General features: G+C 42.8%; 2 protein-coding genes across 2 annotated transcripts; both read left to right on the top strand.

Moving 5' to 3' along the window:
- Positions 1 to 133: 133 nt before the first annotated feature.
- LOC107575196 (putative protein TPRXL) lies at positions 134 to 2680 on the top strand. The gene is made up of 5 exons (XM_016261614.1): positions 134 to 472; positions 1250 to 1417; positions 2084 to 2179; positions 2405 to 2448; positions 2567 to 2680. Exons 1-5 carry the CDS (start codon positions 325 to 327, stop codon positions 2678 to 2680), a joined length of 570 nt encoding a protein of 189 aa, XP_016117100.1. The 5' UTR covers positions 134 to 324.
- A 1501-nt stretch (positions 2681 to 4181) lies between these two features.
- LOC107575195 (CMRF35-like molecule 8) lies at positions 4182 to 8366 on the top strand. The gene is made up of 4 exons (XM_016261613.1): positions 4182 to 4221; positions 4357 to 4558; positions 7199 to 7320; positions 7954 to 8366. Exons 1-4 carry the CDS (start codon positions 4182 to 4184, stop codon positions 8364 to 8366), a joined length of 777 nt encoding a protein of 258 aa, XP_016117099.1.
- The last annotated feature ends 5242 nt before the right edge of the window (positions 8367 to 13608 follow it).

Here is a 13608-nt window from a genome sequence, read left to right as displayed (position 1 = left end):
AAGTTTCTGAAGACTACAGTCTCTTCTCTGAGTTTAAGCTGGACGTTAAGAAGGCTGAGCTGCTTTCATTTGTTTCTGTGGTGAATTGATGAATCTCTTGTTTAATTCTAACATTGCTGCACTTGAATTGTCTCTCGAACAGCTGATTGTTGTGAGAAGAGCATCAGTCTCTCAGCTGCTGCAGGAGGATCTGTGAACATCAGCTGCAAATACCCACAATCCCACAGTGCTGATGTGAAGTTTGTCTGCAGGAGATCTGGATCTGATCTCTGTGCTGAAGAGACGTCTGTGGAGGAGAGCAGAAGATGGAGCGCTGAGGGACAGATGCAGCTGTATGATGACAGAGAGCAGCATCTCCTGACGGGAACCATCAGTCATGTGACTCAACAACATTCAGCTGAATACTGGTGTGGAGTTCAGTCTGATCAAGGACACAAGAGCTTCATCACTCGAGTCCTCATCAGCGTTACAGGTGCGGATGATTTTCTCACTCATATTAATCAATGTGATTAAAAAGAAAAACTGGTGTGTCTGTGTGTCTTATATCATGTTGCTTAACTGTGTAAAGAAAGTGTTCATGCTGTTTTGAAGAGAACTGATTCTAGGTTTACCAGTTTACCAGCAGGTTAATTTTAGATGTTCTGTCTTTTTAACAGAGCAAAACCACAAACCACAGTTAAAAAGAGGAAGTTTCCTTATAAAGGTTCATGATTGCAGTCTGTGCAGGTTAAAGTGCAGTTTTCTGTTGATCAATGTTGCTGTTGAGAAACTGAACACAGAGTAAAGCAGAGGACAGTGTTTGTGTGTTTCATTCTTCATTCTTTAAATGTCCAGTTCTGCAGATCTGGACTCAAAGCTGCAGCATTAGTTGGTCATGTGGACACAGTGTTACTGTAGTTTTTAACTAGTTGAAGTGTGCTCATCTGAATGCAGTATTAGAGCAGTGTTTGTGCTGCTGAGAGTCACTGAACCAGTCTTGTTCTATAATTAAGAAGCTGCAGTTAAAGATGCTCGTCCAGTAACCTGCTATTATTCACTGAGAAACCACAGACTTCAGTTACAGAAACTCAAACAAACAGCTCGCAGTTTTAATTTCTGAGTGTCTCTGTATCAGCAAACATGAATTCTGGGTAGTGAGTGTGTGAATGACATCAGTAACACTTATATTTACCACGAGACACGTGATGCCAAGTTCTGTGTGTGAAAAAACATCCTTTAGAAATTCATTGTTTTGTTGCTTTATATACAGATGTTTCAGAAACAACTTCACCACAACCATCACCATCACCTTCATCATCACCATCATCATCTTCATCATCATCGTCATCATCATCATCTTCTTCTTCTTTCTCATCAGTCAGGACTCCACTGATCACAGGAGTTTCTAAATCGTCTCCATCTAGTTTTACACCAGCAGGTGCTGAAACACAAACATGTGATTTATGGTGTAACTTGTGAGCAGCTCTGACACCAGAGAGATATTACTAAATATAAAAAAAATATTAGATTTTCAACTATACAATAAATAGTTTAATTGAATAAATTTAAATCATTGATGTATAAAAAATAATAATAATAACAAGCATCCACTCATTCTTGTTTTGATATTAGATCTATTGAACTGATTTAGCATTCTGTAGTTTGCTGTCTGTGGTCTATCAAGACAACAGCTGCTGTTTGTGTGGCATAAATGGATACCTGACATTCAGTGGCTCACAGACTTTTCACGGGCTCAAGGATAAGGTTTATAACTCTTAACTAGCATTTCCATCCTGAAAAAACAAAATGTTGTGGTATATATATATATTTTTTTTTTCACAGGTCACAGTTTCTTTAAACAGAGCCTGTTTAGAGTGATTCTGTGCTCAAAAAGGCACATTCAGCTACACATGAGCATAACTGAGTATAAGACAAGAACATTATTTACACCGCTTGTGTGAATGTTCAACGTGAAACCTATAACCTGCAAGCCCAGTATCATGCTCTGGTCACTCCTGTCCCAAACATCAAGCTACGCCCATGATCGGATCAGATATTCAGCTCAGAGTGATCAGATTGATTGTTTCATCTCCTGTGTTTTCAGGCTCTTCTCTGATCGTCTCTCTGGTTCTGGTTCTTCTGGTTCTGATCATCGTTGGTCTCTTATTACTGTTTCTCTGTAAGAAGCATCAGTCTCGAGGTAAAGCTCCTTCTTAATGTCTTTAGATGCAGAAACTCCATTATACTGAGTTTAAAATGCAAAGATTTGTTGATCTGTAATCCCACTTTGAGTCTGTCGCCATCTACAGGCTGCAATGAGACATGAGCAAAATACAGATATTTGATGATGTGTGAAAGCATTTCCATTAGACACCAGTGTTGAAATGTGATATAATGTCATTAATTTAGACTCTTGTTTTGGCAGGCAGTGATTCGTCATCTCAGACTGGAGCAGGAAAGCCTGAAGCAGTCAGTCCAGTTACTGTATAAAATAAGATCTTGATTTTTATTCATAATGAGAATAAATTCTAATGCCTCCATCTTGAAGATATTCAGAGCTGTTAATAATTTATCTGTCTTTCTTCAGGTTTCTCACACTGGATGTGATTATGAGGAGATTAATGACTCTCACAGACAATTACCCACAAACCCCTCTGATTCACCTTGTTATTTTTGTGATGCTCTTCTGCTGTATATTTAAGACAGTCTTGTCAGTCAGACATGAAGGATGTTTAAATGACAGTGCAGTGTTTTGTTCTGCAAATGACACTCAAATAAATGATCAGAAACCCTTGAGTTTTTGGTCAACCTTTGATGTAAATAAGTACTGAATATTTCAGAACAAAAGAGTGAAATTAAAACAGAATATGCAGCGCTGCTCAGTTAGTTTGGTTAACGTCAAACTACACGCCTGGCCACCAGCGGTTCTTGTAAAAAAATGTATTAAGGCTCAGTGTTAAAAAGCTCACAAACTTTAACACATGCAGCAACTACTATTTTTTTCTCGGTGCTTATTTTAAAAGCTTGATAAAAGAAAATGTAATAAACCTAGATGAAGTCAGTGATATTGTATGCAAATATGATATGAATGGATTATGTAAATCTGAAATTATATAAATGCACAACTTCTCTCCTCTGACTGAGGTGAAGTGTAAGAGGGAGGGGAAGTTATTTTGATTAAAGATAACCAGAGCACATGAATAAAAATAAATAAAAATAAAGATGTGCTCATAAATAGTTTATCATAAATACTGTAATGTTCAAAAAAAAAAAAAACAAGAACTGGTTTTGATTTCACAGTTATTTTAATCAATCATCAATGTGCTTATTGTCACGCTCTTGTGAAGGGAGGCGCACAAAGACAAAGGCAATCCAAATAACATTTAATAGTAATCTAAGATTACGAAGATTCATACAAAACACAGGGTAAGAAAAGCAGCATACACAACTATAATAGCCAATGACCAAAGGAACTGAGGAGGGAACTTAAATACACAGACGTGAGAGGGATTAAATGACTTCATTAACAGGACACAGGTGAACAGAATAAACTAATCAAGAGAACTCAGGAAAACTAGGTCAAACTCAAAATGGGCATGAAGACAAAAACTAAATGAAAACACAAAAGAAGTCCATAACTGTAACTTTGTTACCATGGTAACCACTGCTGTTTGCGCGTGTGTCCACTAGGGCTGTGCAAATAATCAAATGCGATTTTCATGCACATCTTGTCAGTAAAGCTGGTTCTGTGATTAGTAGTAAATCTCCAGCACGTGCTTTCAGATGGAGCGGCATTTATTACACAGAGCCGTAGTTCACTGACAAGCTATGCAATATTGCGCTCAAAATCGCAGACGATTTATTGCCGATTAGGAACATCTCACTGTTCATTTCTAGTCTTTGAAATTCTAGTCTGAATAAAGATTGTAGATACATATTTTTGTAGAAATCTCTCAAATAATGCTTTGAACAAAAAATTGTATTTTCACATGTCCAGAAGTCTTGCATGTTCATGTGAACATGTATTATCATCACTTATCTTTTATTTTTATCTCTCTCTCTATCAGAGGAAGTGGGCGTCTCTCTGTCACTTTCAGCAGTTCATGTTAAACAGGAAATAAACACTCAGAACTCATCTGAACACACATCGAGAGTTTCAGAAGAACTGATCTAACAACAGAGAAGATCATTAAGAGAGAAGAATGAAGATCATCTGGACTTTCACTCTGCTGATGATTCCTGGTAAGAATCTGAACTCACAGTAAATCACTCAAAACAGCACAGAGTCTTTAACTTCAGTTTACTTTATATGAAAGTTCATCTGTTCATTCTCATATAAATATATCAGTGTTGTATTAAGAAGCTGGTTTGATGTAGGTGTTGTGAGCTCCATCAGTGTGGGAGGATATTCAGGAGGAGGAGTCATAATCACATGCAGATATGATAGAGAATATACAGTGAATGCAAAGTATTTTTGTAGAGGACAGTGGTCAGAGTGCACAGACCGAATCAGGACCAATATTAAAAACAAATGGGTTGATTCTGGAAGATTCTCTCTGTTTGACGACACAACAGCAGCAGTTCCTCTTCAGGAACTTGAGCTGCATCGGAGGACGCTAAGGGAACGCCCTTCAGCGTGACCGGCTCTGAACCTCGTGTGTAATCAGACCAATAGTTGGGCGAGACGTCACGGGCGGGTGACGTAAAGACCAGGAAGCTATAAAAGCACGTGCGGTGAGACCAGCATCAGCTTTCTGTCATTCAGCAAGCGCTCTGTGTGTGTGTCAGTTGTGAGCATTTTCTGCGTGTTAAGCCACCTCCGCGCCGGAGCCTGCCGTTTTTCCCCGACCTCCACACCGAGGTGTCGAAGTCGTGGGGAAGACTGTTCTCGGCCCGCCTCTTTATTCCCGCCTCCGATTATTATGGCAATGTGGGAGGATGAATGAGCGCGGTTATAAGACGATGCCCCGGGTAGAACAGACGCTGTCTCCCGGTGCTGCATCGTGCGAGGCGACGCTCTAGGTTCCCTGCCAGTTCGCCGTTACAGGGCACCGAGCTTGCTGCTCGCATTACACCAGAGATCAGTCTCGAGAGACTGATTCCCTTAGTAGAATTTTCGGCAGTGTGGAAACTACTGCCAAATGTGTCTCAGTGGGTCCTGCACACTGTAGAGAGGGGCTACAGAATCCAGTTTGGTTCTCCTCAGCCTCGTTTCAACGGGATTACGCCCACGCTGGTGGACCCCGAGCAGGCTCTGGTCATGGAACAAGAAGTAGTCACTCTTTTGAGGAAGGAGGCCATTGAGGTGGTCCCTCCTCATGCGAGGCAGTCCGGGTTCTACAGCTGGTACTTCATAGTTCCGAAGAAGGACGGAGGGTTGCATCCCATTTTAGATCTACGTCATTTGAACCGCTCAGTCATGCGACTGAAGTTCAGGATGCTTACTCTCAAGCAAGTCATGTCTCAGATCAGGTCCGAGGACGTGGGATTTGACCACGATGCAGGCACGTATGTCCCCTGCTCGGATAGCATCGATCCTCACTGCAGTCACGAGAGTCAAAGAAGGCCGGTCATTCACTGTCAAGCAGTTTCAGAGACTGCTGGGTCTGATGGCTTACATATTAATGGTGGAGTTCCCTTTAAAATCTTAAATGATTCCCTTTGAGCTAAATTGACCTGTTTCCCTTACACCTACGTGCCTTGGACATGTGGAGGAAACCTTGGTTCTTGTCTCAGGGCCCGGTGCTGGGAGCCACGTAACGCTAACGACGGAAGCGTCCCTCACCGGTTGGGGAGCGGTCATGAGTGGCCACCCTGCTCATAGCGTACCAGATCCTTGTGTGGTCCCAGGGTAAACTTCTCTCGCTGAGAGCAGTTTACATCCCTGGACATCTCAATTTGGGAGCAGACATCCTGTCGAGGCAGGGGCCGAGGCCCGGGGAATGGGTGCTTCACCCCAGGTTGGTGAAGCAGATATGGAGAGTTTTTGGCCAGGCCCAGGTGGACTTGTGTGCGACTCGCATGACATCGCACTGTCCCCTCTGGTTCTCTCTGAGTCATCCAGCTCGACTGGGGCTGGATGCCATGGTACAGAGACGTGGCCGTGTCTTCGTCTGTACGCCTTTCCCCCGATCGCTCTGCTCCCGGGAGTTCTGGAGATAGTTCGCCGGGACAGGGTCCGTCTTCTGCTAGTAGCCCCGTTCTGGCCGGGCCAAGTATGGTTCTCGGACCTGATTTCTCTCCTCGACGGCGCTCCATGGGAGATTCCCGTCAGGAGAGATCTCCTCTCACAGGCAGAGGGTGCGATCAGTGGCCCCGTCTTATCTTGACTTTGCGCCCGGTCTGGCCAAAGCGTTTCTGTTCCCTCGAGCGGGTTATGTTCCTAAGGTCCCCTCCTCTACACCACGGCCTGTCGTACTCCAGGCCTTCAGTCCTCCTCCCTTCGGGGATCCAGACCAGCAGAAGCTAAACTGTATGTGTCAAGTGCGAGCATTGGACGCATACGTCCACAGAGCTGCCTTGTGGAGAAGGGCGGACCAACTGCTCGTATGCTATGGTCCCCCTAAGAGAGGTCTTCCTGCTATGAAACAGACCCTCAGTCGGTGGATAACAGATGCTATTTCTATTTCTGATCTCCCTTCGCCTCTTGGGGTCAAGGCTCACTCTACAAGAAGTGTGGCGGCCTCTAAGGCCTTCTTGGCAGGTGTCTCAATGCAGTACATCTGCGACGCTGCAGGATGGTCCACGCACCTAACCTTCGTCAGGTTCTATGGCCTAGACATGCGAGCCACTCCTGGCTCCTCTGTTCTCGCGCCTTAGTGGTGCACGCTTCCACACTAGGCGAGATTTGAAAGTCTGGCGGCGTGGGCATTCTCGTTCCCTTAGCGTCCTCCGACGCAGCTCGAGTTCCTGAAGAGGAACGTCTCAGGTTACGTATGTAACCATGGTTCCTCGAGGGAACGAGACGCTGCGTCTCGGGGCCATACTTTCGGCATCTCTGCCAACACTTGCTTCATTCCTGGAAGCTGACGCTGGTCTCACCGCACGTGCTTTTATAGCTTCCTGGTCATTACGTCACCCGCCCGTGACGTCTCGCCCATCTATTGGTCTGATTACACACGAGGTTCAGAGCCGGTCATGCTGAAGGGCGTTCCCTTAGCGTTCTCCGACACAGCGTCTCGTTCCCTCGAGGAACCATGGTTACATAAGTAACCTGAGACGTTTTCACTGTGACCATCAGAGATATGAGTGAACAGGATTCTGACACGTACCATTGTGGAACTGATATTTATGCAAAAATAGATTCCTACTACACTGAAGTGAATGTGAACATTATAAGAAGTGAGTAACTGAGACTCTCAAACTCATGATGATCATCAACATCACTAATAAATATAATAAATAACTTCTACATAACTAAATAATATCTCCTCATGTAATATTGACACTCATAAGTGATCTTGACTTGCATTCATTAATGCTGCAGCAGATATTTTCAACATGTAAGTGACTGGATATGTGTTCATTGAATACAAGGCAATAGATTATCTGGGTTTGTGCTTAACAGATGAAAAAAATCAGTGCTGTGAGAGGATATTCTGGAGGAAACGTCATTATAAACTATAAATATGAGGTGAATCATGAGAACCATGAGAAATATTTCTGTAAAACTGGAGCAGATCGATGTTTTACTCTAATAAACACTGACAGAGCAGCAGAATGGAAACATGTCGGCCGATTCTCCGTTCATGATGACAGATCTGCACGTCTCTTACGTGTGTTTATCAGAGAGCTGAATGTGAATGATTCTGGAGAATATAAGATTATAGTCAAAGTTTCTGAAGACTACAGTCTCTTCTCTGAATTTAAGCTGGACGTTAAGAAAGCTGAGCTGCTTTCATTTGTTTCTGTGGTGAATTGATGAATCTCTTGTTTAATTCTAACATTGCTGCACTTGATTTGTCTCTCGAACAGCTGATTGTTGTGAGAAGAGCATCAGTCTCTCTGCTGCTGCAGGAGGATCTGTGAACATCAGCTGCAAATACCCACAATCCCACAGTGCTGATGTGAAGTTTGTCTGCAGGAGATCTGAATCTGATCTCTGTGCTGAAGAGACGTCTGTGAAGAAGAGCAGAAGATGGAGCGCTGAGGGACAGATGCAGCTGTATGATGACAGAGAGCAGCAGCTCCTGACGGGAACCATCAGTCATGTGACTCAACAGCATTCAGCTGAATACTGGTGTGGAGTTCAGTCTGATCAAGGACACAAGAGCTTAATCACACCAGTCCTCATCAGCGTTACAGGTGCGGATGATTTTCTCACTCATATTAATCACTCCATATTTCTGATGGACGACTTTAATGCTCATGTTGGGGACGACGGATAAACCTGGAGGGGGGTGATTGGAAGGAACGTCCTGCCTGATCTGAACCCGAGTTATTGGACTTCCAGGCTCAGCATGGTTTGGCCATAAAAAACACCATGTTTGAACATAAGGCGGTCCATAAGTATACTTGGTACAAGAACAAAGGTCTTTGATTGACTTCGTAGCCATATCATTGAACCTGCAGCCGTATGTTCTGAACACTCAGGTAAAGAGTGGAGCAGAGCTGTCAACTGATCACCACCTGGTGGGGAGTTGGATAAGATGTCGGGGGAGGCTTCTGTAAAGACCCGGGAAACTCAAACTAATTGAACTATCGGTAAGCCCCACCCACCTTAGTTACTGTTGCGAACTCGGACAAGCAAACAGAGTTGCTAACTGTCTTACACTGACAGCTGTCAGTGTGAAAACCTTGTCCCAAGATGTTTTTGATAAATTTCACAGAAGGACCACCATTCATATACAAAATATTTTAAAATATGGGATATATAAAAGATTTTAAAATATGGTGTGTAACTTAATTTGTAAGCGAGGGTTTAAAGATCACAATGCAAGTGGGAGAAGCCTTATTATGGTCACCATGATAGCAGATGACAACATCCAGGATCATGTGCCGCAGGGTAAGATTAAATTCATTGTCATCTAACCAGTTTAATATGGAGAGGCACTGAAATATGTAGACCTTCGTTTATGTGTTTTAACCTGCACTGTACATGACGTGAGAACAGTTAGCTACTTAGGTTTGTATGGACTCACTAACTTTAACGTTAGCTAGTTTTAGTCAGAGATGCCTTGCGGAAGCACAAGATGACATTAACGTTCTGCTTGAGCAGATGAAAATTGTAACTTAATGAAAGAATGACATCCAGAAAATGAACGTTTTCGTCTTCATTGGGATTGGGGTTGAATGCTTAGGGACATTTTGCTCCGTTTTGTTTGGGTTTAGGAAATGGAATGAAATAAATTATATTGCCCATCCTCTCAGGATACCTGGAATCAGTGTTACAAGGACCCCAGGCACATCGTTTTGCCATTTTTGTAGCATAAACACCATCAAACTGATGAAAGCTTCGAATCTTCTAATGTTTCTTTATGGCGCTGAAACCTAAAGATACTCAATTGCCATTGGCTCATCTGCGTTCGAGGGGAGGGCCTTACTGATAGGTCAACTGTGAGTGTTAACTGGGAACATCTGGCTGAGGATCCTGTCTGGAATATTTTCATCTCCCACCTCTGGAGAAGATTTGCCTTACTTCAGAGGAAGGCTGGGGACATGGACCCCGAGTGGGCCCTGTTCAAAGCCTCCATTGCGGAAGCGGCTACTGCAAGCTGTGGCTGGAAGTTTGTTGGTGCCTGTCATGGCAGTAACCCAAGAGCAGCAAGAGTGGATTGCCGACTCCGGTTAGGGAGTGAGTTGCTTCCCCAAGTAGAGGAGTTCAAGTACCTCAGCGTGTTGTTCACAAGTGAGGGTAGGTTTGAGCAGGAGATTGACAGGTGGATTGGTACAGCAGCAGCAGTAATGCGTCATTGTACTTGCCGTCGTGGTGAAGAGGGCGCTAAGCCTGAAGGCAAAGCTCTCAATTTACCAGTTGATTTATGTATCAACCCTCACCTGTAGTCACGATGAGCTCTGGATAATGACCAAAAGAACTAAATCGTAGGTACAAGTGGTTAAAATTAGTTTTCTCTGACATCTAGGAGAGACTCAGAGTAAAGCTGCTGCTCCTCCACGTTGAAAGGAGCCAGTTGAGGTAGTTTGGGCATCTGGTTAGGATGCCTTTCAGAACCCTTCCAGTGGAAGTGTTTGAGACATACCCAACTAGGAAGAGACTCCAGGGCAGACCCAGGACATGATGGAGGGATTATCTCTCGGGTGGCTTGGGAACCCCTTGAAATCCCCCAGGATGAACTGTAGGAAGTGGCCAGAGAAAAGGACATATGGGTGTCCTTAATCAGCCCTGCGACCCGGTGCCGGATAAGCGGTGGAAAATGGATGAATGGATGGATTGTTTTAAAGCAGCTAGAAAGTGAAGTTAGGTTGTTTTGCTACTGTATCTGGGTGACTGTGTGCCAGCAAACATAAATGTGTGAAAGTGTACAGAAGCTGTAGGCTGTAAGTTTTACTTTTAATGTGCAAAAACGGAAGTAAATGTTCTGCATGTGAGATGTTCATTTCCTGGCATCTCAATGTTACTGTGAGAACATTACTGTCATTACAGAGACAAATGACCTGAATATGCCATATCCATCATCATCATCATCATCATCAGTATCAGTGAAAACTCAAACGATCACAGAAATCACATTGCCTTCACATGATACAACATCATCAATAACAGGTAGATATTACTGCTCTAAAACCTCTTCATATTTTCATGTAGTTTGTCTTTCTCTCAATATGAATCTCACATTGCACATTAAAGATATTTTCTCTTGTATTTTGAGGCTCCTCAATGATCTTCATTTCTGAGGTTTCGGTTTTGCACCTAATTTGTGTTCTGATGTTTCTACTGGCCGTACGAAAGAATAAACAGTCTCACGGTGATTACATGTTCATATCTTTCATATTTTTTAATTAGTTCACACAGTGCTGAACGTTCATCAGAAGAGTTTCACATTTATCACATACAGTTGAAAGTGTCTTGAAGTGAAAGTGTTTCAGTGTCCTCTACTGGCCTTCACTAGACAGACATGAGAGATGCTGTAGGTGGTGGTGAAGCACAATAACTGTTTAAAACAGAAGCACTATAATATAAAGATGAAACTGTCAGGGGTCTGGGTCTAGTGTTTCTCCCTCTCACCACCAGAGGTCGCCATTTCCCATCCTCCCGGACTCCTTTACCTTAACTCCACACACCTGTTCACCTACTCACACACACACACAAAGCTCGGTGTCCGCTCGCATTTCCTCCAAGGTGGTGGAACTCGCCTCTGGTTCTTCCAAAGCGACAGTGCTCGTCTCTGGGGCTCACAAAGCAGCGGAGCCCACCATTGCCCGTTCCAAGGCGGCAGCTCCACACACACACCGCTGTGGTGGCCACTGGTTCTGCCCTGGGTCCCCATCACGCAGGCTCTGCCCCAGTCCCCAGGTCCCCCTCTACCACATGGACCTGGGCCGTAGTGTCATATCCCTGTTTCTGTTTTGAGCCTGTTGTCAGATTCTGATTTCTGTTTGTGTTTACATTTTGGTTTTTACTTTGTTTGCCCTTAAGTTAATAAAGACCTGCATTTGGACCCAGACCCTTTTTTACACAGTGTTTTCCCTTACACTGTGTTTTTCCGTGAAAGAAACTTGAACTCTGACTTGACTTATCCTGAGATGGGAAACTCTGAGTTTTTGGGTTAAGAACAGGGGGTATTCCAGAAAGCAGGTTATGTGACATACCCAGGTATGTTTAAGGGTAAGTAAGTGGATAAACTCAGCTTTCGGTTCCAAAAACGGAGGTAACTCTAAGTAGCCATATCAACTTATTCCCTGAACAAAACCTGCTCCGGAGTAGATTATGTTTCAGTGTTAGTTTACTTCAGAGCTATCAGCACATGCGTGGCCTTATAATATTATATATGATTACAATATAGTTATCAAATATGCCATATATACAGTGGGTACGGAAAGTATTCAGACCCCCTTAAATTTTTCACTCTTTGTTATATTGCAGCCATTTGCTAAAATCATTTGAGTTAATTGTTTTTCCTCATTAATGTACACACAGCACCCCATATTGACAGAAAAACACAGAATTGTTGACATTTTTGCAGATTTATTAAAAAAGAAAAACTGAAATATCACATGGTCCTAAGTATTCAGACCCTTTGCTCAGTATTTAGTAGAAGCACCCTTTTGATCTAATACAGCCATGAGTCTTTTTGGGAAAGATGCAACAAGTTTTTCACACCTGGATTTGGGGTATTTAGTCTTTTAAGTGTATTTTTCTTATTTTGCTAATTATCTGCCAGTGGGGTAAGAAAAATAATCGTGTTTCCATTTGCATTAATATTATTGTTCTTGTTTTAAGTAAAATGCACTTAATTTAGATTCCAAAATACTCACTAAGAAATGCATTTTTGCAGCGTGAATGAATGAATGAATGAATGAGGTATTTAAACATCACTTACACTTTAAAAAGGGGAGGAGACCAAAAGAAACTTTAACAAAGAAAACCCGCTCCCAACCAGGGGTGCGTTTCCCAAAAGCATCGTTAGCTAACTATGGTAGTTAGTTCCATTGAAATTGACTGGTAACGACGGAACTTGCGACCATAGTTGCTTTTGGGAAACGCACCCCAGGTTAGGTTCACAGAGTAAGTTACCATGGTAACTGACTCTGAGTTTAAGTTACCTCTCTTTCAGAAACGGGCTTGACTTACCCTGCTTTCTCGGGTTTGACAAACCTTACATTCTGAAACGGAAAACCCAGAATTCCCCTAATTTCAGGGTTAACATACTCAAGAGTTTTCACTTAACCTCCTTTCTGAACTGGGCCTCAGATGTATGAATTATGTTAGTTGTATGTGTTATATTTTGTACTATATCTTGCATGTTTAGCATTTTCATCCTGTTTTGTTGTTTTAATTTATTTAAATGATTTTTATTTTGAAGCTGCGTTAAGTTTACCGAGGCCCTCCAGACTGTTTACATGTAAATTATACTGGCGCCCTCTAGTGGAAGATTTAAAATAATGCAATCAAATTGATTTTGTGTCATTTGTCCTTAAAGGTACAATATGCAATTTTCACCGCTAGAGGGTGTGTATTCAAAATAAACAAATAGACAAAGGCGTAGTTTGATGACACCGTGACTGAGTGTGGAATCATGAGAGATGTGGTCTTCATCCCCACAGCTGATGCAATCCGACGGGATTCGGGCAGAAATCATGTTCATGGATGAGCTAATGATTTATTAACGTAGTAGAATGAAGCAGGGTGAGGCTGAAAGCCATGGAAGCGAAACGAGGTGCTGAACGAGCGTGACACATGGCTCGAAAGCAGCGGAGCTTTTATTATGCCACAGTCGAGCGCTTCCGGTCCATCCGGTCGTGCGTATATGTGGGGTAAAGCAGCACTGTTTTATCATACTACATACATTTGAACGTTCTTTTATAATGCTACTTTGTGCGGTCCTCATCGGTCTATTAAAACGCGCAACTTATTAAAGCATCTTTGGTGTTTCCATGTTTTCTACAAAACAAAACCGGAAATCGAGGGGTTATGACGTCATTAGCAGGCGACACAATGACACTATAGAC

The sequence above is a fragment of the Sinocyclocheilus grahami genome, unplaced genomic scaffold (assembly GCF_001515645.1).
Source record: "Sinocyclocheilus grahami isolate Dianchi unplaced genomic scaffold, SAMN03320097.WGS_v1.1 scaffold2503.1, whole genome shotgun sequence".
In the NCBI taxonomy this organism is placed as follows: Eukaryota; Metazoa; Chordata; class Actinopteri; order Cypriniformes; family Cyprinidae; genus Sinocyclocheilus; species Sinocyclocheilus grahami.
The sequence above is the reverse complement of the archived record's forward strand: the minus strand, read 5'-3'. Positions and strand labels throughout refer to the sequence as shown.

What these genes read in the sequence shown, in the direction of transcription:
- LOC107575196 (XM_016261614.1), top strand. Translation starts at nt 325, where the DNA reads ATGCAGCTGTATGATGACAGAGAGCAGCATCTCCTGACGGGAACCATC. An exon ending in ATCTAGTTTTACACCAGCAG is followed by an intron (nt 1,418 to 2,083) that starts GTGCTGAAACAC and finishes CTGTGTTTTCAG; the next exon opens with GCTCTTCTCTGATCGTCTCT. An exon ending in TAAGAAGCATCAGTCTCGAG is followed by an intron (nt 2,180 to 2,404) that starts GTAAAGCTCCTT and finishes TTGTTTTGGCAG; the next exon opens with GCAGTGATTCGTCATCTCAG.
- LOC107575195 (XM_016261613.1), top strand. Translation starts at nt 4,182, where the DNA reads ATGAAGATCATCTGGACTTTCACTCTGCTGATGATTCCTG. An exon ending in CACTCTGCTGATGATTCCTG is followed by an intron (nt 4,222 to 4,356) that starts GTAAGAATCTGA and finishes GGTTTGATGTAG; the next exon opens with GTGTTGTGAGCTCCATCAGT. An exon ending in GAATGTGAACATTATAAGAA is followed by an intron (nt 7,321 to 7,953) that starts GTGAGTAACTGA and finishes TCTCTCGAACAG; the next exon opens with CTGATTGTTGTGAGAAGAGC.